The sequence below is a fragment of the Durio zibethinus genome, chromosome 26 (genome assembly GCF_047325235.1).
Source record: "Durio zibethinus cultivar Kanyao isolate XHJ-2024 chromosome 26, ASM4732523v1, whole genome shotgun sequence".
Taxonomy (NCBI): domain Eukaryota; kingdom Viridiplantae; phylum Streptophyta; class Magnoliopsida; order Malvales; family Malvaceae; genus Durio; species Durio zibethinus.
In genome coordinates, this window is record NC_143187.1 from 4247640 (window position 1) to 4275517 (window position 27878).

A 27878-nucleotide genomic window follows, 5' to 3' on the forward strand; every position below is an offset into this window, starting at 1 on the left:
ATCCATTTTCGAAAGCTGGATTTGTTTTCTGAGAGATGGATTTTCAAACTTTATTCAATAAATTGTAGACTTGTGGTTCAAGTCCAGGGTTGTAAAAGTCTTTAATCTCTAGGTTAGAAAATTTTGTTCTTTCAAGCAGTTATTCTGTTGAAGAAACTATTTGAGAATAACTCATAAGTGTCCATTCGTTTGGATCTTGAACAAATTGAAAGTATTCTGGTTGAATCCTCATGAAAGGAGGTCGATAAAGAAGTTGTTGGTAGAGATATAATCTTTGGTTAGGATTATTGTAAAAGTTAAATCCTGGGTTAGGATTTGTAGAGATCAGAGGTTTTGGAGAAGAATGAGTAGAAGAATAAGAAGATTTTTTACCTGTTTTCTTTTTTATGGTTCTCCATCCACCTGTGTCATGGACTAGTTGTTTTTCTCGATCCATGTGGTTGACTCAGGAAGTCAGCAAGAAGGTTTTTCTCTCTGTTGATGAACTCTACCTGAAAATTATAAGAACAAAAAAAATTGTACCACCTAATTCACCTGAAATTATCAAAAAACTTTTTATTTTGGAGAAAGTTTTTGACTACTTAATTATCTGTTTGGATAACAAAAATCTCTGAGACTAAATAGATGTAAAATCGTTGTACATCATTTTTCATGATTAATAATTCTTTTTCAAAGATATAAGAACTTTCAGCCAAGTTAGTAGATATAAAATTGCTTTCGGGCGCCATAACATCAAATTAGCCCATTGTCTGGATTTGGTTTGGAATCAGGATAGCATCTCCACAAAGTATTTGGATTGGGCTTTAATTCATTCACATTCCATGGTGGCGCTGCACTGGAGTCTAGAGACAAAACGACAATTGATTATTGCACAAAGTTGAGAAACGTGCGAGAAGCAAGAGTTCCGAGAAAAGTTGTTAATATCCTATGATAAAGCTTCGATTTTTTACAAAAATGCGGTATATATTAATATTAGTTCTTTTGATGTATTATTTTAAATTTTTTAATTTAATATAAATATATTTATAAATATGTATGTATTTTTATATTATAATATTAGTAATAATTTATAAAATAAATATATAATATTTTTTAAAATTAAATAAAAAATTTTAAAAATAAAAAAATAACATTATAAAATTTTTATGATATTTTTAAACATTTAATTTAAATATATGATATTCAAATAAATTTTTTTCATGTAAATATTAAGATAATACAAAAAGATCAAAAAAATTAACAAAAATTTTATGATTATTAAACTTTATAAAGAAAGTATAATTACTTTCTTAAAAAAAGTACTTATAAATTTTAATTTTAAAAAATAAAGTATAAAATTATAAACTTTATTTAAAGAAATAAAGTATAAAAGAGAATAAATTATAATAAAAATAAATTTAATTTTTTATGATTATTTTCCAAATTAAATTTTAACAAATTAAAAATAATTAATTAAAAATAAATTAAAATTATATAATATATTTTATATTTATATATCAATCAAACACATTAATTCATTAAAATTTATTAAAATCAGTCAAAATTAATAAAAATAATTAATATTACTTAATATCAAATTTAATATAAAAAATTATTTTTAAATATATCATATTTTAATATAATTAAGATACGAGAGATGTCAAACAAAATTATCAACTATAGTTTCGAGTCAAAAGAAAATGTCGTGGGCACCGATTGTAGCATCTAGATGATAGGAATCAGACAGGGGGCTGGTGCAGTCCCATCGTGCGTTACATCTCAAAAAGAAGGAAGGGCAGCGAAGGACGAAGGTGACATCAGCTGTGCCTATTGCATTCCACGTCCTGTACTAGAGTCTTCTTACAAGTTAACACCGGCCCAACATAAATTTGTTTGCTAATTTAATGCTTTTATCAACTAAATATAAAATATTTTGCGAACGAATATGTTAAAACACTATTTAATATTACTATTTTAAATACGTTAACTATTTACTTGAAAATAGTATTTTAAGTAGACATAGGTTAGGCTAATATTTAAAAAACTGTAATTACTGCCGGGGCTCACTTTTTTATTTTAAAATAATATAAATTATTTTTCTTCTTTTTTAAACAAAAATTTTTATAAAATATAAAATATAAGTCTAATAAAAGGATTAATTGTTTGACATTAAGACTCTACTATTATATTTGTCAAAAAAAAAAAAAAGTCTACTATTATATATTGTTATAGATTTAATTATATTTAGTTAAATACCTACAATACCTAGGTTAAAAAAATATTTAATATTTATTTTACATTCAAATAAATTTTTAACCTTTATTTTGCTCTAAAATAAATTTTTAAATTTTAATTTATATCCAAATAAGCTTTTGTCTTTTAATTTGTATTTCACTAAAACTTTAATATAAATTAATATTTTGTTTAAAATAAATAAATACTTAGATACAAATCAAAAAATAAAAATTTATTTTGGTATAATAAAAATATAAGAACTTAATTAAATAAAGTAATAAAATTTATGAACTTTTTTAATATTTTAATTTATTTAATATTATAATTTTATACCCAATTTAACCCGCATATCATATTTTAAGATAAATATTAGTTTTTCATAAATTAAATTTTAATTTTTCAAAGGATAATTTTAATCTATTGTATAGATTATTTGAAGCAATAAAATCTACATGTGTAGGTATAAAATTCTAAATACATGATTAAAAATATGGGGACCAATCAATTAATTCTCAATATTTTAGGCCTCCCCTATGGTTATCATTTGTCAAACTTTTTTTTTTTCTTTCTAGAATTTCTTATCTTAGAAAAGGATTTTACAGCACACCTTACTGCCTTGCATACAATGAGAAATGTAATTTAGTTCATAATATATGAAAAAAGATTCTATACACCAAATTTAGATCGAATGTATTAGCAGCAAGTTTTAAATGCTTTGAACAGGTATGATTATGAATGATGGCAATCGGCTCCTTAGCTCAATGATAAAGAGAGGAAATCTCATAACTTTTTAGATTTTAGATTTAAGATCTATCAATTTTTGTCAATTAATTATATGTTAATTCGTTGGTCAATTTTCATTTGGTTAACATCAACAAGTGTAAATAAGTTATTAATAAAGCTTTATGCAAAAAAAAAAAAAAGGTTATTAATAAAGCTTAAACTTGAATATCATTTATGTTGCGATGAACGACTTTGTTAATCAAATTAATTACTCTACTAGTTCCTTTATAAATATTCACATTTAATCTCAATTTAATTTCAATTGTTTTTTTTTTTAAGAAAAAAAATATATTGCATTATCTTTATACTAGATTGTGATCTATGTGATATATGAAATAATTTTACTTATTTCATGTGTATACACATATAAATTAGTTTTTTTTTAATTTATTCAAATATCAAATTTTATATATCTGACTAACTTGTCATAAAAAAATAATTTATTTTAAAAAAAGCATGAAGAAAATGACATGTTTTTACTTTTGCATCCTCTTTATTTGCAATAATATTTATACACCTAAAATTTATATCAAATAAAAATAAATTATATGTCTTTCTTAAGAAAAATAAAAACATATATATTTTGAATGATGAATTAAATAATAAAAAAAAGTATAGGCATAAAATGTATAGGCATACACTTTCACATTTATAATCTTATTCAAATTATTATACAAAATATGAAAAAATGTTAAGAGATGTGTGAAAAAATAAATTGAAAAAAAATAATTTTCATAAGAACAAACTTGTAATAGTAATAGAATATACTTTGAAAAAAAATACAAACCAAAAAATAAATTGCAACAGCAAATGAATTCCAAAAGTTGCAAATCGAAAAATAAAAAAAATTTATATAATACATTATATTTATAGTTTTAATTTGTAGAGTAACTGTTAAATGACACATTTTAGAATTGAATAAGTAACACATTAGATAACACATTATAGGATTAAATAAGTAATTTTTAATTTGATATTTAAAAAAAATTAAAAGAATATAATAAGGAATAAAAATTAAATCAAAAATTTTGCCTATTTACTATATATAAAATTAATAGTTAGAGTTGATATGGATATAGGTCTTATTGTTTAGAGATTTAATATGAAAATACTATTTGAAAATTTAATATTTTATGTAAATTTTTTAAAATATAATTTTTATTTGATACAAATTAAGATAAAAGAATATAGTGAGTTTTTGAAAATTTCAGATAAATTTAATTTTTATAGTTTTAAAACATGTCAAAAAAATTGTATAATTAAATAATTTATAAAATAAAATTATTGGGTAAAAAATTAAAATTATTCAGATAAAATTAATATTTCAAAATTGTAATTTTAATAAAAATAGATATCTTTAGATTAATTTAATTTGCAATTATAATTTAAATAATTTTTTATATTTGAATAAATTCAAAATTATCCTATTTATAATTAAAAGAAATTATATTTTTAAAAAATACTATTTTATATATCATCTAAAAAAGTTATCCGCATAAAAATGTGTTAAACTTTATTAAATATTTATGTATATTATAATATAATCATATATATAATGTGTAGTCCACCGATTGGAGAATAAAAGTCTTTTTTGCCTTTGTTGATACATGCATACCGCCTAATTAAGGAACTCTCTTTAGGGCAATAGACAAGCAGCCCATATCGTATTGCGGGTTAGGCAAGCATTGCCCTGAAGTATAAATACAACACACACACACACACACACACACAAAAAAGAAGAGTTTTTTAGACCACACGTTCTTGAATTTCATTAGGGATCTAACATTGTGGGGACATACATCCATCTACATGGAGAGAAACTATTAGATAAATCATGTTTGGTTAATTATAAATGTGATAAAATTCAATGACGTGTTGAAACTTGATAGCGATTTATCAAATAATTTTTTTCGGCTTGATAGTAGGTATGGAAGGCCTCTCGCATGAGGTGAGAGCTTTCATATAAACAAAGAATATATATAAGATTTATGGAATAAAGTGTGATGAAAAAAATGCTATCTTTTATTATTTAATATAAATTAAAATCAGGTCTACGAATGGAAGGTTATTTATTTAAATAAAATTATCATTATTCGTACAACAATTTATTGTCTGGTTAATACTGTTCAAAAGTCAAAGAATCTCAAAGTTCATATCTGAGCAGTTGCACGTACAGGTAACATATATATTGGCATATATATGACTCTAATTCTTTTTAGTATCAAATCTTCTCTCAATTTCTTCTCCCTAGCATAGAAGAGAAAATTTAGAAGCAAACTAGTTGAAACGATGGAGATTTCCACAACCTTTCCTTCCATCTAGAGTTTACAATAATCGAAAACTATTATATACTTCAAAATTGTATCTGGCACATATTCAACGGATATGAATTGATTATCATGTATTTTTTGAATTTACGTAATTTAATTTCAATATATTCATGAGTTATTTTTGTACTAACTGTGTTAAGTTTTCAATGATATCTTGGATATTATTTTTCATTTTTCAGAAAACTTAATCCAGGTGAATTTAGAAGACAATAATATGGATGATACAGAGAAAGCAAGAACTTCTAGAAGTAGATCAAGCCATAACAACATGAGCAATAGCATTAGGAGCAGCTTGAGCAGTACAGCAAGGAGAACGGAAGATGTTTTCGCAGGAGCATCTCGAAACTGTCGAGCTCAAGAAGAAGAAGAAGCTCTCCAATGGGCTGCTATAGAGAAGTTGCCAACTTATGATCGGTTAAGAACAAGCATCATCAAGTCTTTTGTGGCCGGAAGTGATCACCATGGCCATGGCAACGACGACAAGCTTGCTCCGAGAGAAGTTGACGTTAGAAAGCTTGACATGGATGATCGGCAGAAGTTCATTAATGCACTGTTTAAGGTTGCCGACGAAGACAATGAGAAGTTCTTGAAGAGGTTTAGAAATAGGGTTGATAAGTAAGTTCTCTTATTCAATATCTACTAAGGTTTTATTTTTTTTTTCTCAAATAAAAACTGATGACAAATTTAAATTTGATATAATCTGAACTCTCATTTTTCAAATACTCGATTCTGGATAAGCGATTTTATTCCAAATATATATATATAAGCGATTTTATTATATTCAATATTTTACATGTTGACTCTACTATATATTAATCTATTTTCTTTTATTTTATTCAAAATTTTTTATTTGTATAAGTAATTTATTCAAAGTTTATTATTTAATGGTTTCATCTTGAAACTTTTTCTTGATAGTCTTAAAATCAAATAATGAAAAATAAAAAGAGAGTTGAGAATAGGGTTGTAATAAAATTAAGCTTTTGTGAACTATTTGGATTTGATTTCATGAATACTCTTTACTCATCCACTATTAAATTATGATTGAGCCACTCAAATAACGAATCAAGTTTAATTTATAAAAATTTTTTCAAATGGCCTTGCTCATATTACGTTTTTAATTTTTTTAATATTATATTCATATGTAATAGAATATGTATTTATATATTTAAAACTTAATTAAGCTTTTATCTCAAATTCAAATTTAAATTTGAATCAAATTTTGAGTTCTTTTATAAAATTAATGATATAATAGGGTCAAGTTCAAGAAGTTTTATTATTTTACAATTCTCTAATTTTTTAATCGATCCAAGCTCAAATTTGACAAATTCAAATTTATTTCACCTCTAATCACAAAGATATAATTTATAAGGCAATATTGAAGCGTACATTACATTACTCAAAACTCAATATACAAGTCTTGGTATCTACCAAAGAGAATAGAAGATTCTCTATAGTAACCCCCACCCCTCTTCCAACCCTAATTAATACGTGTCCTTTAGGTAGGCAAGACTATGACTATTAATGTAATCTTATTTGCAGGGTGGGGATTCAACTTCCGACAGCGGAGGTTAGGTTTCAGCATTTAAACATTGAAGCTGACACCTATATGGGTAGCAGAGCTCTTCCAACTCTTGCAAATACGGCTCAAAATATTGCAGAACTAGCTCTTGGTATGGTTGGCATCAGATTGGCCAAGACAACCAAACTTCATATACTTAAGGATGTCTCTGGTATTATAAAACCATCCAGGTAATTAATTAATCAAAGCCCAATTAAGTCTGTTAATTTTTAAAGCTAAAGTGTGGTTGAAAATAGTTTATATATATCCAAACAATAATACAAACATTAAATTGCATTTAAGATTCGTTTTATTTTAGTTTTCATGGTGAAGATTCAAATCTTGATAATTTCAAATAAAAATATATTTTTATGTATTAAATTAAATAAGATTGAGAGATATGCCCTTTTATGTCTGCATCAAAATAAATAAAATAAAGACAATTTACTTATCAATTTTATCTTATCTTTTTTATTTATAATTTATTTTAAAATACAACCTTTAAAGAAATAAATACCAAAAAAAAAAAAAAGATAAAAGGCCATTTGGTAGGTAAATTACAAACTCACAATTGCTTGAATGGTTTTGTTATTCCTATTTATATTTATATATATATATATATATTAATATTACCTTATAAATGCATAATGGTAAAAGGACCCTCTACAAAGGTCTAGTCTCTGTATATACTTTATATATAAAGTTAATTTATTGGCATAAAGCCTCTTACAAGATTCTATGAGTAAGATTTTTTTAATTTGAATTTTTTCTTATTTATCATTTACCATTCGATTCGACATAATCACTTCGATTGTTCCATTACAGGATGACCCTTTTATTAGGCCCACCATCTTCTGGGAAAACAACCCTTTTGCTTGCATTGGCTGGAAAATTGGGTCCAAGCTTGAAGGTCAACAATCACACGAGATATCCTATAAACGTTATTCAAGCTAGCCACGGAACTGATCCATAGCTTGCATTAATTTATTAAACTAACGAATTTGAAACTGGATTCTAAACAGGTTAGTGGGGAAGTAACCTACAATGGATACAAACTCAACGAATTTGTGCCCCAAAAGACCTCTGCATATATTAGCCAAAATGATGTTCATGTTGCAGAAATGACAGTAAAAGAAACCTTAGATTTCTCAGCAAGGTGTCAAGGGGTTGGAAGTCGATATGGTACCATAGCTAAATTACTAGGCATTTATGCTTACAGACACATTTATTCGATGATTTTTAGTTAGTAGCTAGATACTGAGATAATTAACCTGTTAATCATTGTTATGTATATAACAGATCTTCTAAGTGAACTTGCAAGGAGGGAAAAGTATGCAGGAATTTTCCCTGAAGCCGAAGTAGACCTTTTCATGAAGGTAAATGCTACAAAGCAATTAAAATTAAAAACTGAGCACCTAATTTAGGTGTAATTTTATAAGATTTAAGATTTTTTTTCTTGGTTTAATGTACTGATCTTCAAACAACATTAAATACAAGCACTCCCTCACCACATGAATAATGTCTTAATTCTTTTGTCATTTCAAAATCTTCTTTTTAATGGTGTTACTATACTATGTACCATTAATTTACTAATTTTTTTAATTATTTAAGATTATCAGAATTTGAATCCAAATCACTTAAAATAAAAATTCAGTACTATACCATTAGATCACAAGGCTATTGGCATTAACTTACGGACATAGTTCTTAAAACATTTTATATTTGCAAAATCACTTAATTCAAATTTCAATAAACAAAAGATTGGAGATAAACGGGTCAAAGATGAAAGTCTTTTACCTTGCCAAGTCAAAAGAAGACAATAATGTATGATTTTAAGGTTTAACCAATACCCTCATTTCACTATTTTATTAATGTTAATCTGATCCGCTTGGCAATTCCAGGCAACTGCAATTGAAGGAGCTGAAAGTAGTCTGGCTACTGACTACATTCTCAAAGTAAGATTAAGTATTAATTTATAGCCAGATATGAACATTAAATCCATATATACTTATGCCATTGTTTTATTTCTTTCAAATTTCAAAAGAAATTTGATTTTTATACCGAATGAAATGTTTAGATGCTGGGGCTGGACATATGCAAGGATACGATTGTTGGAGATGAGATGCATCGAGGAGTATCTGGTGGACAGAAAAAAAGAGTAACAACAGGTTAAATTAGCTATGTGTAATTAACCAATTAATCATAATCAATTTTTTGCTTTCATTCCAATAGAAGAAATTTTAATTCCATATTTAATCAAAATAATGCAGGGGAGATGATCGTTGGGCCAACCAAAACACTGTTCATGGATGAGATATCAACCGGCCTAGATAGTTCAACAACATATCAAATTGTCAAGTGCTTGCAACAGATAGCTCATCTAACAGATGCAACAATCTTTATGTCCCTACTCCAGCCTGCTCCTGATCCTTTTGATCTCTTTGATGATATAGTACTCATATCTGAAGGTCAAATTGTCTATCAAGGCCCACGAGAGCATGTAATTGAATTCTTTGAGAGTTGTGGGTTCAAATGTCCTGAGAGGAAGGGAACTGCTGATTTCTTGCAAGAGGTAATGAAAAAAAAATCATTTTAACCAAGTCTACTTAGTAGTGCAATGGGAGTCCTTTCCCACCACACTGGAGTGCGAAAACATCATGGTTTTAGTGTCAAAACGGCATTCCAGCGTCGGATCAGTGTCAAAATGATACTCTTAACACGGTAGGAAGAGGCTCCTAAACGGTGCTACCAAATGCATCTTAGAAGTACTGACACAATCTTTTGCACAAGAAAAGGGAGAGGGGGGATCTCGAAAATGTCTTGATCCTATAATAAAAGGAAAATTGGAGACTCTGCAAGGTTTTTGGTTCAATCATAGGTGTAGGAGGCATCATATTAAGAACTCAAAACTTATGAGCAAATGCTACTGTTGCAGGTTACTTCAAAAAAGGACCAAGCGCAGTATTGGGCAGACAGAAGCAAACCATATCGCTATATTCCAGTTACTGAGTTATCAACTAGGTTCAAGAAGTTCCATGTTGGGGTGCAGCTGGCAAACGAGCTCTCAGTGCCTTTCGACAAGTCCAGAGGCCACAAAGCAGCCTTAGTCTTCACAAGATATTCAGTGCCAAAACTTGAACTTCTTAAGGCATGCTGGGATAAGGAAGTGTTAGTGATCAGGAGAAACTCATTCTTTTATGTCTTCAGGACAAGTGAGATTTTTATTGTAGGTTTCCTTGCATCAACAGTGTTTCTCAGGACTAGAATGCATCACAGGGATGAACAAGATGGAATGCTTTACAATGGAGCACTTCTGTTTTCACTAATTACCAACATGTTCAATGGTTATCCTGAGATTGCACTTATGATCGCCAGGCTTCCCGTTTTTTTCAAGCAAAGAGACCTCTTACTCTATCCAGCTTGGGCATTCGCCATCTCATTGGTCGTGACAAAAATACCTATAGCCATTTTGGAGACTATTGCTTGGATGGCAATAACATACTACCCCATAGGATTTGCACCAGGGGCTGACCGGTATCAAACCATATCTCTGATTCCATTAATTGGTTATGCAAAATATTAGCCCTTAAAATAAGTTCTGAATCATCAGTCAATTTTTCTTGTAGCACTAAACTAGAAAGTTTTCCTTGTCCATTTGCAGGTTTTTCAAGCAAATGCTGGTGGTACATCTGATCAAACAAACGGCTGCGTCAGTATTTAGGCTCATTTCAGGGGTCTGCAGGACCATGGTTGTTTCCAACACCGGTGGAACGTTAGCTCTAATGTTTGTGGCGTTGCTCGGAGGTTTCACCCTTCCTAGAAGTAAGCACTAAAAAGAACTTTAATTTCACTCTCTTCAAAAAGGAACAAATATATAACATAGGTGCTTTATCATTCGGTATGTTAGAACTTTACACCTTGGTTTATGCATAACATGAAAGCTAGATCGGTTCAATGGATTGACTGAGGCTTACTTTCTTGGGAACAGCTCAAATTCCCAAGTGGTGGAAGTGGGGTTACTGGGTTTCACCTTTGACATATAGTTACAATTCCCTGGCTATTAATGAAATGTATGCTCCAAGGTGGATGAACAGATTGGTATGTTATTCTCAATGATCTTTTCTACATACATCAAATGATTGAAGAAAAAGATATACCGGTTTTTCTTTAAGACAAGAAACTAAAGCCAGTTGAAAATTCATGTATATTCTGATTTCAATGCAGGCTTCTGACAATGTAACCAGATTGGGGGTGGCAGTGCTTGAAAGCTTAGAAGTCTATCCTAATGAAAATTGGTATTGGATTGGTGTAGGAGCTCTTGTGGGGTTCTCTATCCTTTTCAATGTCCTCTTCACCCTGGCACTCACTTACCTGAACCGTAAGTGTAAAGCAATTTTCTTCCTTCTTTTCATTTTACCTGCCAGGATTAACTAATCTGGGATATTCTCTATATGGATTATAATAGCTCCGTCGGGTCCACAAGCAGTACTTCCACAAGATTCAGCCGAAGAGACGGAAAGTAACATAGAAATGGCAATCCAAGGAATCAGAAGTCAGTCCAATTCCAATGGTATAAATAGAAACGTTAATTCGACCCAAGAAGCAGCTAAGAAGGCAATGATTCTTCCATTCACTCCTCTAGCAATGTCATTTGACAAAGTGAATTATTATGTTGACATGCCTCCTGTAAGACATCATTTTACTTTTTCACTTTGTCTTTGTTTCAATGTCATTATACACCTTATTCATAGAAGAAAGATTAACCATTCTCCTGTTTTTTCTCCTCTCATCTGAAAAAAAATCTAGAAGTGATGTTTCCATTGACTGTGCAATCAAATGCTTTATAGAATGTCTCGATCCTACAGAGCATATTTCTAACTAGCTTCGTTGATTTTAACAGGAAATGAAGGCGCAAGGAGTTACGGTGAACAGGCTACAATTACTCCGAGAAGTAACTGGTGCATTCAGGCCTGGAGTTTTGACTGCTCTAATAGGAGTCAGTGGAGCTGGAAAGACAACACTGATGGATGTTTTGGCTGGAAGAAAAACTAGTGGCTACATTGAAGGTGACGTCAGAATCTCAGGATTCCCCAAAAAGCAAGAAACGTTCGCCAGAGTCTCTGGATATTGTGAACAAACTGATATACACTCACCCCAAATCACGGTCAGGGAATCCTTGATTTATTCAGCTTTCCTTCGACTTCCTAAAGAAACTAATAAAGTAGAAAAACTGGTAAGAGTGCTAATTGTATAATTACAACTTAAGTACTAAAGTGTATGACATGAAATTAAGTGCAAAATCAATATTTTTCTTGTGTTTTTTCTCTTTTAGACTTTTGTGAATCAAGTGATGGAACTGGTAGAATTAGACAATCTCAAAGATGGTCTAGTAGGGCTGCCAGGAATTACAGGGCTGTCAACAGAACAGAGAAAAAGATTGACAATTGCCGTGGAGCTTGTTGCTAATCCTTCAATTATTTTCATGGACGAACCTACCTCTGGTCTTGATGCAAGGGCAGCAGCCATCGTCATGAGGACTGTGAGAAACACTGTGGATACTGGAAGAACTGTCGTCTGCACAATTCATCAGCCTAGTATCGATATATTTGAAGCCTTTGATGAACTACTACTGATGAAAAGAGGGGGACAAGTAATCTACTTTGGACAACTAGGTCGAAATTCTCAAAAGATTATTGAATATTTTGAGGTAATATATCATTCTCAAACTAATGTATGAAAAGAACAACTGCATTAGTTGTATTTGCTCCGACAGAAATCCAACTAATTCATCTGAACTCTTTGCAGGCAATTCCTGGAATTCCCAAAATTAAGGAGAAATATAATCCAGCTACCTGGATGCTAGAAGTAAGTTCAGTGGCAGTTGAAGCAAGGCTTGGAATCGACTTTGCTGAGCATTATAAGTCATCGTCTTTCTATCAGTAAGTTATTGTTTGATGTTCACAAGATAGTTTTTATGCTTTTGTTGATTTTAAGCTAATATATATGTATTTGAGCAGGCAAAACCAAGCTTTAGTAAAGGAGCTAAGCATACCACCACCTGGAGCAAAAAACCTCTATTTCACCACTCAATATTCTCAGTCTATGTGGGGGCAATTCAAATGTTGCCTCTGGAAGCAATTCAAAACATACTGGAAAACTCCTGAATATAACCTAGTTAGATTAGGTTTCACTTTGGTTGCCGCTTTAATCATTGGATCAATTTTCTGGAGATTTGGCACAAAAATGTCTGCCTCTTCTCTTTCACCTTATTGATTACATTGATAACAATAATCAGGATGTCTCCTAAATGACTCGTTCTTTTCTTTTCTCCTTTTTTCATTTTTTTTACTGTTCTGTGGTTTAGGAAGGACGCAACTGAACTTACCATGATAATTGGAGCCATGTATACAGCTGCCATGTTTCTAGGAGTTAATAACTGCCAAACTGTCCAGCCGGTTGTTGCCATTGAAAGAACCATATTCCATCGAGAAAGAGCAGCTGGAATGTACTCTGCATTACCTTATGCCCTTGCACAGGTGAGAGGAAGTGATGGTTTATATTTTTATCTGGTTTACTATTTCAGTACTTGATTTTGGTGACATGAAGGCACAAATTCTCTTGTCGTATAAGCGACTATAAATCTAGATTTCGGAGCATTCAGGCACGGTAGTGATTAATAACTCCTAGATTCAATAATCAGCCATATACTCAACAGGATGACAACCGGAGTCAGTGTATTTTAATGTGGCATGCAGGTAATAGTAGAAATACCATTTGTGTTAGCCCAATCATCCTATTATACACTTATCGTGTATGCTATGATCAAGTTCAAATGGACGGCGAAAAAGTTCTTCTGGTTCTTTTTTGTCAACTTTTTCACCTTTCTTTACTTCACATATTATGGGATGATGACTGTCGCCATCACACCAAACGTCCAAGTAGCAGCTACCCTATCATCAGCTTTCTATTCACTCTTTAATCTTTTCTCCGGCTTCTTCATCCCAAGACCGGTATGTTATCTTGTTTCACAAGCAAATATGTGTTGGAATAATCCCAACAATGCATGATGAAAGAAATTCATTTTCTTTGAAATTTCAGAGAATCCCTGGGTGGTGGATATGGTACTACTGGATTTGCCCAATGGCATGGACAATCTATGGACTGATTGCCTCCCAATATGGAGATGATGAACGCACCATTAAAGTACCAGGCATCGAGCCTGACCCTACTGTTAAATGGTACGTGAAACACCATTTCGGGTTTCACTATGATTTCATGTGGGCAGTCGCTGGAGTTTTGGTTGCCTTCCCAGTGTTCTTTGCGTTCATGTTTGCCTTGTGCATCAAGGTTATGAACTTCCAAGTTAGATAGGGGAAAAACTCTATGCAACAAATACCCTCAAATTAAAATCGGTGCCAAATGTATGAGAATATTATGTTTTCCAGTCCCAGATGCTGTTTCTGAATATAGGGTCATGGTTTTCTGTTTGGATTTAAATAAGAGTTATATTTTATCAGTTTTTACAATATATACATAACTTTGAACAAAGGCAGTAGGTAGGAAATTGGTTTCGGGCGCAATAACATCAAATTAGCCCATTGTATGGGTTGGTTTGGAATCGGTATGGCAACTCCACAAAGTATTTGGATTGGGCTCTAATTCATTCACATTCCATTGTGAAGCTGTACTAGAGTCTAAAGTCAAAACGACAATTGATTATTGCACAAAGTTGAGAAACGTGCAACAAGCAGGGGTATCGAGTCAAAAGGAAATGCTGAGTGGGCCCCGATTGTAGCATCTCGATGATTACGAATCCGACAGGGGGCTTGTGTGGTGCAGTCGTGCGTTACATCACAGTAAGAAAGGAGGGCAACGAAGGACGAAGGTAATATCAGCTGCGGCTATTTCATACGACGTCCTGTCCTGAGGTCCTCTTACAAGCTAGCACGTGTTGAAACATCGACCAGCAAAAGTCTAGCAACCACTAAGAAAGTGGCATCGGGGCCGTGGCTTAACTTACTTCTTCCACAAATATTTTAATCAAATGGAAAATACAAGGAAGCTTAATTTACAGAGAAACCACATTACACGAAGGGAATACCCATTTCTTTTTTTATTTGAAAAAATAAGGGTTCCAATAATTTAACCATTTTTTGCAATTTGCAATACGAGATATAGTATAACTTATTATTACATTAAATACTTAATTTTATAGAATAACATAATTGTTCTTTGTAAATGCAATAACATCATATATATTAATGAAAGATTCATTTTATTAGTTAATCATATAGATGATAAATCTTAAATTCAAATTATTACATATCATATCAAATATGATATTCATATAATCAATCAAATAATTAATTATTATTACATTATGATTAAATTATAATCATTTGATAATTAATTAATAAATTAAAATATAATTAAACAATTAAATTCCCTCGTATTAAAATTTAAATTTAAATTTAAAACTTCAAAGTTTTAAAACATTTTATTATCACTAAGTTGAGATATAATTGCCAATAATCTTTTGTTAATTATTAACTATATATTATAAATGTATATAAAGTAACTAAACTTTTTTTTTAGAAAAATACAATATCATGCGTGAATTAAACTCATAAATGATACGTAGGAAATGGCCCTTTAAAGCCTACTTTGGCACATTTGGAAAAAGATACTTACCCATAATCACAGCCCTTTTAGAGGTCACACCAACTGCCCCTGCATTGGAATATAAGTGGTCCAATATTTATAGCACTCAGCAACAGTTCCTTTGCTTTGGAAAGGCTACGCGTTTCAACTCCCACCAAGCTTACCATTCAACGATTCAAATTCAATGTCCAAACCAAGGTCACACTTTAATAAACAAAAAGAAAATTAATACTAAACCAGGGTTTGGAAAACACACATAAGACTGCTCTATGGCTCTACCATATAATATACATGTACTTGTACTAATTAATTAATAGTATTTAATTTTCTCTATGCTTCTCAGCTTTTAGGGTCGACTATACTAGCAGTAATAATTATAATTATTATTCAGTTTAATTAAAATGCTAATCTTGGTAGGGATTGCATTATAGGATGATGATAGCCCAAAATTGGAGATAAGATCAACATTTTGTTTAGCAAGGTTGGTTTTTTGTATTTTGTTTTACAAATAATCAGCATTTAAGATGGTAATTATATTCCATTCAACTTAACAAAAAATATATATTTTTTAAATATTTATTTATAAAAATATTGTTTGATATATATAAATAATTTTAATAATTTTTAATTTTAAAAATATTTAAAATATATTATAAATTTTAATATAATATTTTAATAACTTTATTATTATAATAATTAATTTTATCATTACTGCTATTTTTAATCTCGCTCTTCATATGTACCTAATAGATTGGAATATTTGGGAAGGTTAGACTTTGATTGGAAAAAAAAAGTCCCTTCCTGGAAGAATTTTCCATAAGGGCACAAAATCCAATTGTCAAAAGCCTCCCCCATATATATGTATAGTATTAATTCAGAAACTTTGAACTTTGAAAGAGAGTTGATTGGAAACAAAGATTAATTAATTAGACAGCATATGTTTATTTTAAAATCCGATGAGGTTTCGTCGGCTTATAGTTTTGTGTTACTTTCAAAGAAAAAAATATTGGTCACATAGAGCTAACTTGTTTTAATTTTAAGTTAAATTTTGTTTTGTTTTTTATTTTCATTAAGGCTGCAGGTTTTGCTTAAAACAATGAACCCTGCAAGGGGCTTTTAAATAAAACTTTGCAGCTATCAAGGATTGAATATTTGATTCGCATATTCAATGTATATATAAAAATACTATTTGTTTTCATTATTTTTGTTTTAAATTTTATATTATCTAATTGCTTAATGTATAATTATCGATTTAATTGTAAAATTTCAATTATAAATTAATTGATTTATTTAGAAATTAATAGACCCCGTATTTAAATTTATATATATCAGTTGGTGCCATCATATTTTTCCAAGAAACCAAGTTAAGAATAAGATAACAATAAACTTAAGTCACTTCTATTGACTTATAGCTTACGTGCAATGCAACCCTTTATCACTGCCATTGGGAGGGCGAGACAATGATTTTGTTTGTTGTTAGTTTCAATGGCACACATACTAATTAAGTACTAATTGGTTTCATAATAGATATGCATACATTGCTAAGTTTTAAATAAAAAAAAATTAAAACATCTTCTATTAGCTTAAATTTTAGAAAAATCATCTTGAAAATAATATATTTTTTATTTCCCAGCATGTAGTTTTTGCTTTAATGACGTATATTAGTGTTAGATTAACATTGGTAACAAGCTTTAAAAATAAAAATTATAGTATTAACTTTATTTTTATAATTAATTTTGTAGATATCTATCATATGAGCTTTTGATATATTAAAAATTATTTTGTCTTTTAATAAAAAATTCTCTTGATCCCTATAAACTTGTAATTGATACCCATATGTTAAACATGCTAAAAAACAAACATGCAAATTAACTCCCCAATCCATCATTATCTTTTAGCCAATGGGATTATAATATTGTTTCATGCTTGAAGTAAAAAAAAAAAAAAATTAAAAAAAAAAAGATAGAGAGAGAGAGAGAGAGAATGAATAAACGATGGAAGAGATTGAGACACTGTCTAACTATCATTATTTAGGTAGCTTGTTTATTGTATAATCTCTAGGGTCTAGACCTAAATTTGTTTGCTAATTTAATGCTTTTATCGGCTAGATATAAAATGAATGTATTTAAACACTTTTTTAAACTATTATATTGAATATTTTACCTATTTACTTGATAAAAGTACTTTAAGTGGCATAGGTTAAGATAATATTTTTAAAAAATTGTACTATATGAGTATTTAGCTTTAAATTTAATAAAAATAATATATTAAATGTAAAAAAATTTTCCACAATAATATTTTATCTGTTCTTAGATAGTGTTTGCGGATATCCGAATCTTTTAACCAAAATTAAAAAAAAAATAAAATTCTAAAAGCATTTGTTAGCCAACTTCACATAAAACTATACCTTAGATAAAATAGTAGGTGTCCCTCGTGTGTAGGGATGGCAATTCAATTTGTTTTTGATGAATTTTGATTCGATTTAATTTTATGAGATCGATTTTTTTTTTTGAAATTTGAATCTCGGGTCGGGTGAGATCGGGTAATATTAAAAAATAATTGGGATCAGGTCGGATTCAAATTTTAGACAAGTTCGATCCGACTCGATATTATATAAAAAAAATTTTTTTAATTAATTTTTAATTATATATATATATTTATATAATGATATTTTTAAATATTTATATTTTAAAAATAATATTTTATATTTAAAAAATAATATTTTATTAATTTCGAATCGAATCGAATACTGTTTATATAATATCGGGTCGGGTTTGAATATGAAAAAACAAAAAAATTCGGATAAGATCGAATTTGAAGCAAATAAAATCCGTTTCGAATTCGACTCGATGTCAACCCTACTCGTGTGTAAATCAAGGTACAACATGAAATTTAAACACATATAAGCAACTTGCCTGTGATTTTGTCTTAAAATGATCAAATTTCCAACTACCATTCCAATTTCTACATGGTTTTGCCATGCCCACCTACCCTAGAATACCAAAGTAGCAAGTTCCTTTTCATGCGGGTAGTAAATTTTCTTTTTCCTAACTAAGATAATAAAGAAAGGGGGAGGAGAAAAGAGAGGAAAAACATGATGCTCAATTCTCAATGATTGGTGAATCATACGTAGATGGAATTATGAGTTGACTAAGCAGGGGTATAATGCAAGAATAACACATAATAAAATTTAGATTTTGATGTTATGTTGAATATTAAATTTAGAATTAATTGATAATAGATGAAATGATAAAATTTAAATATAAGATTATAAAAAATTTAAAAATTAATAAATATGAGATAATATCATTTTAACAATAAAATTTAAGACTAAATTTATTATTATGTTATTGATTAATATTGAAATTCATCATTATAGTTTTTATTTTGTTGATTTTTTATATTAAAAAAATTATAAAAAAATTTTCCACTTGCATTAGTGAAATATTTTATAGAGTGTTCCAAAAACCATGACTTTTTTAAAAATTCAACAAAATTAAAAATATAATGATAAAAATCAATAAAATTAATATGACAAAATTAGATATTAAATTACAATGTAATGGCCAATTTGATCTTAATCTCTCGATAATATTATTATCTATATTTCCCTATTCTTAATTCATAATTAATACATAACCATTCAAATGATTTCCATGAAGAAAATGTATAACATTTTTAAAGAGAGAGAGAGAGAGACTTTAACTATAGAGAGGGTTTCAAAAATTGCTCATATTCTAAATTATCACTCTCATTTTCTTACTTCAATATTGAGGCAGTAACTTTCTCGTTTGCAATCACCCATTGTCATCTACTAATTGGATTTAAAAAGCTAAAATGACTATTACCTTATGCAAGAGTGAGAAAAATGACATCTTTCAATTAACCTTTGTGTCACATGAAAAAGGGGTTAAGGTTTAATTTATTGTTATATTATGGTTAAATATTAAAATTTGTTATTGTATTTTGATTTTATTGAATTCTATTGTTATATTTTTTCAATTGTATTGATTTTTAGTTAAAAATAGTGTAATTGAAATATTTTGTTAATGTAAGTGATAAATTTTGGTTAATATATTTCATTAATTATTTTTTGTTCAATAATCAATAAAAATAATATAACGATAAAAATTAATAAAATTGAAATACAATAATAAAACTCGATATTAATTTATAAATATAGCAACAAATTTGACCAAAGTTTTCGAAATATTATAATGCAAATGGGATCATATTGTCATTTGTGACTCCAATAAATAATCAAATACATCAAGATACACGAGCCGAGGGGCCAAATTGGCAGTATACTCCGTCAGTCAAATCATCAAGATGTCAAAAAGAAGCAACATCTTTTAAGAAACTGACAGGCACAACCAGAAACCAAAAAATGGTTGTCATGTTAGTGTTCTTCGATGGTTGGCTTCTTGTTATATCGTTTCATCATTTTCCAATGGGGAAAAGAGAAAAGGGAGGAGGAGGAGTTCACGATGTCTGGTTTCCTCAAACTCCCCCACACTTTACTTTGTCCTTCATGCTTACCATGAAAAAAAGAATCTTGTTATAGATTTTTCGACACATTTTATATGCATGTCTTTGCCCTATAATTTAACAAGTTTGGTCATTCACATTGTCATCTGTTTGATTAAAATTGTAAAAGTTTAACTAATTCATATTGGTTTTGGTTTTGATTATGATTTTTCTTTGTTTTTGTTAATAATTTTAGAGACTAATTTTGAAAAAAAAATTATGCAAAAAAGTTATAATTTAAAATAAAAAAGGGTTGTAAATAATAAAAAGTTCTCTATAAATTAAAAAAAAAAAAATACAAAAAACTATTAACTTTTACAACAATAGAAGAAAGAGAAAGGAATATCCCAACAATCTTGGAATTGATATGAACGATTGTCACACAAAATTCCATGACCCAAACTCTTTCTTAGCCATGAATGGATTCTGGATCTGGTGATGAAGAGAGTTAATAGAATTCTAACGTGATTTAATTATAGTTTATAAAATTTTAATTTTTAATTAATAAATAAATTTTGTGACTATAATTGAGATTTGGTGATTTTTTTTTTTCCGAATCCAAGTTCCTCTATGGTCGAAAATTTTACTGTGAAATGAAAAAATACCCCACAAAGCTTTCAATGTGATATTGCCTATGCTACACCCTTAGCCAATTTCTAAATTTGATGACAACCAATCAATTAAAAAAAAAATCAAATGAGAAGAAATTATCCCATTTCCAGTTCAGGATATGTCTAGATCTAACTTAAACTTCAACCAACTCAATCAATCCACCTACACAACCAAACCAGTTTCTCTCATTCCCGTCATCTACTCATCTGCCAGGCCAAGGTTGTCCAAAAAACAAGATCAAATCACAGCCTCGGATCCCCATTCCCCCAAGATACATCCTTGTTTCTATCTTAAAAGAAAAATAAATACTCTTCCCTACCAGGGCAAAGCCAACCTCCTCGCCCTAGAAAGATCAGATCACAGCCACAAAACCAAACTCGAAACACCCAAAACACGGCACAAATGCACAACAGAAGTATACAACAAAAAACCTCATTATAAACTAAAAGCTTGGGAAAGGGGTGGTAGGTCCCACTGGTGGTGGAGATGGTGGCACTTTTGTAATAAAGGGACAATATAAGTAACCCAGATGTCATTTGCAGGCAAGAGAATGCAAGGGAGGTAGAGAGGAAAAAACCGGACAGTTTTTTAGGTTCCTTCTCTGCTATTTCTGCTCTTTTTATACTTTTCCCTCTGCATTGCTTCTGCTTTCTCTTTCTCTCTCTTCCACGTAAAATCAGTGGGTAGCTTGAGAGAGAAGAGAGCAAAGCAACGCTAAGCTCTATATAATAATATAACATCTCACCCAAGACTTTTCTCTTCTCTTTGCTCATTCTGTATTTTGAGAGAGAGAGAGAGAGAGAGATTCAAAGGGTGCACAAGAAAAGCCGAAGACTTTGTCTTTCCACATTTTTCTGTCGCCATGATCTCCTTGCATAGAAGCTGTTTTCTGGTAATTTAAAATCAACCATTTTTCTATTTTGATAATTCCTAACCCCCCAAAAAATTCAATCTCGTTTCATTGATTTTCAAATTTTTTTTAACATTGAAAATCACATGATTTTAAATTTTTTTTATTTCAAGGTTTTTTTCTCTATAGATCTTTTACATTCCTAAACACAAAAATATCCAAATTTAAACTCTTTTGGGTTGCAAATCTTTGTAAGATATTCCATGTTTAAGCCTTTTTATAGCATTAAAGATCTCAAGATTTACTAAAAATTATACATAAAAAAGTCTCTTTTGTTTTCAATTTAATTTTGTTACTGTCTTGCTGAAACAGAGCAACACTGGCATTTCTGGGTCGTCAAGCCCTTTCTCTTACAAGTTGAAGAAGCTGCCACCAGCTTCGATCAAAGTGACAGCAGTAGTCCCCAACAGGGATAGAAACAACAGTGTTTTGATTGAGAACAACAACACATTGAAAGAAGTAAGAGAAGATGGTACCTCTTCTGTAGCTGACGTGGACTCCAACCACACCGTCGCCGGCGGAGATCGTGACGTCTATTATGATGACGCCGCCACCGAGGATCAGCTTGTCACCCCTTGGGCTATGTCTGTTGCCAGGTAAGATTCTATTATTTTTCCTATCATAATAACTGTTTTTGTGTAATTATTATTTTTTCGTGCTTTTTTTTTGTTATGGGCTTGATTTTTTTGCTGGGTATGTCATGATGGTTTGAGATTTTTATACATTTTTGTGAGATCTAGTATCATTATTTTGTATGATTTTTAAGTAAGATGTTCTTTTAAACTCTTAGGTGTCGGGTCTTATTTTATTTTCTGCTCTCCAGCTGAAGCTTTTCCTTTTTTTTTTTCTTGTTTTTTTTTTTAAATTATGGTTTTTTTTATGTCCTTGATGTGGAGTCTGTGTTTTGTATTGAAAGCTAGATCTTGATGTTCTGGCCAATAATTATTTATTCCATGGCTAATACAGATCTTTGCTTTGTTCTTGAAAATTTGTAAAAGAAAATTTTATTTTTTTTACTTTGTAATTTTTAGTGGATATTCAGTTTTAGTAATTGATTTTTTTGGGAGCTTTTATATTGTCTTCTTTGTTACCTTTGTCTTTGAGATAGTTGAACGTGTTTGGTGCACTACTCTAATATAAAAAATCCAATAAGAATTTGTTTTTTTTAATTCTTTCAAAGTCCTAACTCCTCTTCATCTGCTGCAGTGGGTATTCTTTGTTGCGAGATCCTCACCACAACAAAGGGCTTGCCTTCACCGAGAAAGAGAGAGATGCTCATTACTTGCGTGGTCTTCTTCCCCCAACTGTTATTTCTCAAGAGCTTCAGGTTATCTTCGCTGCGAGTATAGCATTTTACTTTTAGTTGATTCGTTTTATTTAAATTTTGTTGATTTCCCTGATTTGTGCTATATTTTAATGAACTTTTTACTACTATTCACCAGGTGAAGAAAATGATGCGTAGTATCCGTAAGTATCAAGTTCCTCTGCAGAAGTACATGGCCATGATGGATTTGCAGGTAGCCATTCACTCTGTCACTTCTGCTTTTGGTTGTAGAATCATAGGTTTTTTGGCTGGAATTATTGCTGCATGTTTCTTAATCCGTAGCGGCCAATTGCATATTTTATTACACTGTAGAGTGGTCACCATATGAGTGATATGCTTTAATTTTAATAACTTTGTGCTAATTTTTTCCTCCTGTTGATGTGAATTGTTGTAAATTTGGATTTATGGTTTTTGTTTGCATATGTAATTGCAAAATATTTATTTCCTTTGTTGCCATTAACTCCCATTCTTATTCCATTCTAAATATTTCTAAAGTTTCTTATGCAGTGTGTTGTACTTAGAAAACAATAATACTTGGTGCTATAATCAATTGCCATGAAAGACGTTAACGGTTCTGATTTTATTCCTATTTTACTCACTTTCAGGAGACAAATGAAAGGCTGTTCTACAAACTTCTCATTGACAATGTTGAGGAGTTACTGCCAGTTGTCTACACTCCTACTGTTGGTGAAGCTTGCCAAAAATATGGCAGCATCTTCAGGCGCCCTCAGGGTCTTTTTATCAGTTTGAACGAAAAGTATTTTTCTCACATGAAAACTGGTTCCTCAGATTATAATTTACATGGAACTCTTGAATTTGTGGTTCTTTCCCTTTCTGCTTACTCTGATATCTACCCTATGTAGGGGGAAGATTCATGAAGTTCTGAGAAATTGGCCTCAGAAGAATATTCAAGTCATTGTTGTCACTGATGGGGAAAGAATTTTGGGTCTAGGGGACCTTGGATGTCAGGTATAAACACTTGAAGACATCTGTTGATAACCCTCTCTCTCTCTCTCTCTCTCTCTCTCTCTCTCTCTCGTGTTGTTGGCTTGTTAATGGTAATTTATGTCCTCAGGGAATGGGAATACCAATAGGGAAGCTTTCTTTATATACAGCACTAGGGGGGGTTCGTCCTTCTGCTGTAAGTATCCATAATGATCTGTTATAAGGTAGTTATTACAACCTTTTGCTTTATTAGTATGAACTGATGGAAGCTTCATTGCAAATTACTTATATTAAGGAGGCCATGAATCCAGCAATGCTTAACAATTAGCTATATCTTATTGTTAACCATGTTGTCTTTATTTTGTCTCTTGTTATGGCTGATAAGTTGGCTACCATTTGCAGTGCTTGCCTGTAACCATTGATGTGGGTACAAATAATGAGCAATTGTTGAATGATGAGTTTTATATAGGGCTTAGGCAAAGGAGAGCTACTGGGCAGGTGCATAATCTTATAATGAACTTTCTTCATTTTAGTTATGGATGCAATCAAAATTTTGTCTTACTAAAGTGGCTTTGCTCTTATTGACTATAGGAATATGCTGAACTTATGCATGAATTCATGACTGCAGTCAAGCAGAAATATGGGGAGAAAGTGCTCATTCAGGTTAGTGGACTTGTATGAAGACATGTATGAAATATTGGCTGGATTATATGACTTGTATGTTTGTTATATGTTAAGGTTAATGATTTCTGAATCTTCTTTAAATATTTTTGCAGTTTGAAGATTTCGCAAACCACAATGCATTTGATTTGCTTGCTAAATATGGCACAACTCATCTGGTTTTCAATGACGATATTCAGGTTATTATTTGAGCTCTGTTTTCTTAAATCAACTGGGCTTAAACATCCCACTTATGATTTGGATAAATTACTTTTGTTGCAGGGAACAGCATCTGTGGTCCTTGCAGGGCTTGTTGCTGCACTCAAAGTAGTTGGTGGAACATTGGCTGATCATAGATTCCTATTCCTTGGTGCTGGAGAGGTGAGTTGTTATCACAGTTTGCTGAAAGTCCTTGATTCATTCTAAAGAAGGGAACAATCATGAAAATTTTAAATTATTTAAGTAGAATAAGATGAGTTGCACAAGGTTTCCTCCTGCAATACATGCCCTTTTGTTGACGGTGAGTATAGCTTAGAGAAGAGTGAACAATAGAAGAGAAATGGATAAACACTATCCTAAGTTGGGTAATAAAGAAAAAACATAAAGTTAAAAGATCAGAGAAATTCTCCCCTATAATTTTACTTCTAATGCCCTAATTATTAAATTCCTCCAAGGTTGGAGAGCTTTGGAAAGAAATGAATCTTAACTATTTCAGTTTTGCTGTAAAAGGACAACCATATTACCTGAGTTCATGAGAAAAACAAGGAACAAAAACTCTATTATTGTAAAATTATACCTTTTCCTCTTCTTACTTTATTTATATTCAAACATATGAAGGAGAGATTGATCTCTCAAATCCGTTCACATTACTACTATTAAAACCTTAGCTGCTGAAAGGTGAACATGTTTAAGTCTCTACTCAAAGAGTATATCTGGGAATTTGCAGCCTGTGGGAATTGTAGTTTCCATTTAAGTTTTCTTCTCACTGGCCTCTCTCTTGTTTTATTATTTGTTGCTCTGTACACTGCTGCCCTTTTATTGCTACATCTGATTTTTTATTCTGTGATCTACAGGCTGGCACTGGCATAGCAGAACTCATAGCCCTTGAAATTTCAAAACAGGTTATACTTTTAGCAGAGATGATCATAGTTCTTATGATATGTTTTATATAGTATATGTAAATGACGTAATGATGCCATTGGAAATTATACTTGATTTTACATGCAGACAAATATGCCACTCGAAGAGGCTCGCAAGAAGATTTCACTTGTGGACTCCAAGGTAGTAAAAATCTGATCTAGCTCTCTGGTGGAAAGCAAATTGTTCTTTATTTTCCCTCTTGCTTTCATTCTAGAGATTAAATGGTGCATCCATCTTGTTCTTTTGCAGGGATTGATTGTTAAATCTCGCATGGACTCTCTTCAGCTTTTCAAAAAGCCCTGGGCTCATGATCATGAACCTATCAAGAAACTTGTCGATGCTGTTAATGTACGAAACCTCTCCCATTTGTCTCCCTTTTCTCACTTCCCAAACCCCCCACCAAAAGAAAAGGAAAAAAAAACTATGTGGAAACAAAGGTGTTTTAGACTCTTCATTCTTCTGTCTTATTTTAACAGGGAATCAAGCCAACAGTGTTGATTGGAACATCAGGAGTAGGAAAGACATTTACTAAAGAAATTGTGGAGGCGATGGCTGCCTTGAATGATGTACTGATCTTTCTATAAATTTTCTTTAAAAATCAGGGAAACAATAAAGCTAAACTGATCCATTGTTTACGTGACTGCTTGCAGAAACCTATTATATTCTCTCTTTCTAACCCAACTTCACAATCTGAATGTACTGCTGAAGAAGCTTATACTTGGAGTAAGGTAATTTAGTCATGCATCTTGTATATCTCATTTGTCAACAATTAACTTACTATTTAGTTTCTTAAAAGGAACATATTAAATAGTTCAGCCTTTCTGAAGTTTTTAGAAAGAACCTTGTTGATTGTTTGTTCTCTTTAATTTATTATTCAAACTTATATGACTGTTAAGTAACTCGTTTTCCCTTTTCGGTTCACTTGCAGGGTCGAGCCATTTTTGCCAGTGGAAGCCCATTTGACCCTGTTGAATATGAGGGAAAAGTTTTCATGCCTGGTCAGGTAGTTAAAGTGGTTTTACCTCCATGTATGGTTATGTCTTGGATTGAGGACTGATTTTAGTTGTTATATATCGGTCCTTCAGGCAAATAACGCATACATCTTCCCTGGCTTTGGTTTGGGTTTAATAATGTCTGGTGCAATTCGTGTTCACGACGACATGCTTCTGGCTGCCTGTAAGTTCACATTTGACATTTAGAAGTTTTGATTGATAAGGTGGTGGCATATGTGATACTTACTTTTTTTATAAGGTGGAATATGTGATACTTCTGATAGCTGAGCTATAGAATTGATCCTAACCTTTCAACCTCATCCCAAATTTGTCTTGTTTTCAGTGGTTTAAAAGCAGTACCGCCATGTTCTTTTGCAAGTTGTTAAACCTTTCTTTGTTTCTGAGTGCAGCGGAGGCTTTGGCTGCACAGGTGACACAGGAGAACTTTGACAAGGGACTCATTTACCCACCATTTAAAAATATCAGAAAGATTTCAGCCCACATTGCTGCCAATGTCGCGGCTAAAGCATATGAACTTGGTAAGAATTCTTTTCTTGTTTATAATACGCACATGCAACTCCACATTACTTGATCTTAATATAATTATCCCATTGTTTCATAGGTTTGGCTACTCGCCAGCCTCAGCCTAAGGATCTTGTGAAGTATGCTGAGAGCTGCATGTACAACCCTGCCTATCGAAGCTATCGGTGAAGTAGCGAGAATGCCTCTGCTTTTGCCAGTCTTAAAAAAATAATAATGATCCACTTTTAACTATTCCTTGTAGTCTTTTATTTCTTTAATTTCTTTCTCATTTTTTAAGTTTTATTCCTCATTATTATTCCTTCCTGTCCTGTAAGTTACTTGGTGGGTAAGAAGATGAACGGTGGGTGCTGCTAGTTTGATAAATGAAGCCAACCATAGCATGAAAAAATGTTGTTATGGACTTGGAAAGTTTTCACATGAAATAGAAATTTCCAAGTGTCAAAAATGGTTTGCTTTTCCAAGGTCTTTATTTCTCTTTCCTGGTCAGAGATGTCTAGATTTTCAAACTCGTTCAACATTCCATGCAAAACTATATGTTGGTAAACCAAACTAAAATTGACCGGTGGGCTTTTACTTGGTCTGAGGTTCCGAAGAATGGGGATTTTTTAATTTGGTGGTTTGACCACAGTTGCTGAAGTACAGTCGCTTAACGACAGAAAATGATGGGTGACGTAATTCG

The 27878-nt window shown here is 31.0% G+C and overlaps 2 protein-coding genes across 6 annotated transcripts; both read left to right on the forward strand.

The window, feature by feature from the left end:
* The first annotated feature begins 5214 nt into the window (after positions 1–5214).
* LOC111318591 (ABC transporter G family member 29-like) lies at positions 5215–14957 on the forward strand. 4 transcript variants are annotated; one of them, XM_089755183.1, is made up of 21 exons: positions 5215–5398; positions 5507–5942; positions 6867–7076; positions 7711–7795; positions 7908–8067; positions 8185–8261; positions 8787–8840; positions 8963–9053; positions 9156–9457; positions 9821–10419; positions 10547–10707; positions 10874–10983; positions 11110–11263; positions 11351–11571; positions 11786–12118; positions 12218–12592; positions 12691–12824; positions 12903–13130; positions 13250–13421; positions 13641–13895; positions 13984–14957. In XM_089755183.1, the coding sequence occupies exons 2-21, from the start codon at positions 5542–5544 to the stop codon at positions 14254–14256; spliced, it is 4395 nt and encodes a 1464-aa protein (XP_089611309.1). In that variant the 5' UTR covers positions 5215–5398; positions 5507–5541; the 3' UTR covers positions 14257–14957. The 4 variants fall into 4 exon arrangements, with proteins under 4 accessions (XP_089611309.1, XP_022777194.2, XP_089611312.1 ...); XM_022921459.2 differs by having other exon boundaries at positions 5215–5942; XM_089755186.1 differs by lacking the exon at positions 12903–13130 and having other exon boundaries at positions 13984–14427.
* A 5892-nt stretch (positions 14958–20849) lies between these two features.
* LOC111274563 (NADP-dependent malic enzyme 4, chloroplastic) lies at positions 20850–27660 on the forward strand. 2 transcript variants are annotated; one of them, XM_089755978.1, is made up of 20 exons: positions 20850–21277; positions 21908–22191; positions 22802–22922; positions 23038–23112; positions 23525–23676; positions 23783–23888; positions 23995–24060; positions 24267–24362; positions 24456–24527; positions 24641–24724; positions 24807–24905; positions 25598–25645; positions 25752–25805; positions 25914–26012; positions 26141–26230; positions 26315–26392; positions 26593–26667; positions 26750–26840; positions 27067–27195; positions 27279–27660. In XM_089755978.1, exons 2-20 carry the CDS (start codon positions 22178–22180, stop codon positions 27365–27367), a joined length of 1638 nt encoding a protein of 545 aa, XP_089612104.1. In that variant the 5' UTR covers positions 20850–21277; positions 21908–22177; the 3' UTR covers positions 27368–27660. The 2 variants fall into 2 exon arrangements, with proteins under 2 accessions (XP_089612104.1, XP_022715029.1); XM_022859294.2 differs by lacking the exon at positions 20850–21277 and adding an exon at positions 21307–21577.
* Positions 27661–27878: the final 218 nt, after the last annotated feature.

Bases quoted from the DNA above. Each gene is read 5' to 3' on its own strand.
- LOC111318591 (XM_022921459.2), top strand. From the start codon at position 5,542: ATGGATGATACAGAGAAAGCAAGAACTTCTAGAAGTAGATCAAGCCAT. The intron at 9,054-9,155 runs GTTAAATTAGCT...AAAATAATGCAG, and splicing joins GAAAAAAAGAGTAACAACAG to GGGAGATGATCGTTGGGCCA. The intron at 10,984-11,109 runs GTATGTTATTCT...ATTTCAATGCAG, and splicing joins CAAGGTGGATGAACAGATTG to GCTTCTGACAATGTAACCAG.
- LOC111274563 (XM_022859294.2), top strand. From the start codon at position 21,548: ATGATCTCCTTGCATAGAAGCTGTTTTCTG. The intron at 24,061-24,266 runs GTAAGTATCCAT...TACCATTTGCAG, and splicing joins GGGGGGTTCGTCCTTCTGCT to TGCTTGCCTGTAACCATTGA. The intron at 25,646-25,751 runs GTTATACTTTTA...TTTTACATGCAG, and splicing joins CCCTTGAAATTTCAAAACAG to ACAAATATGCCACTCGAAGA.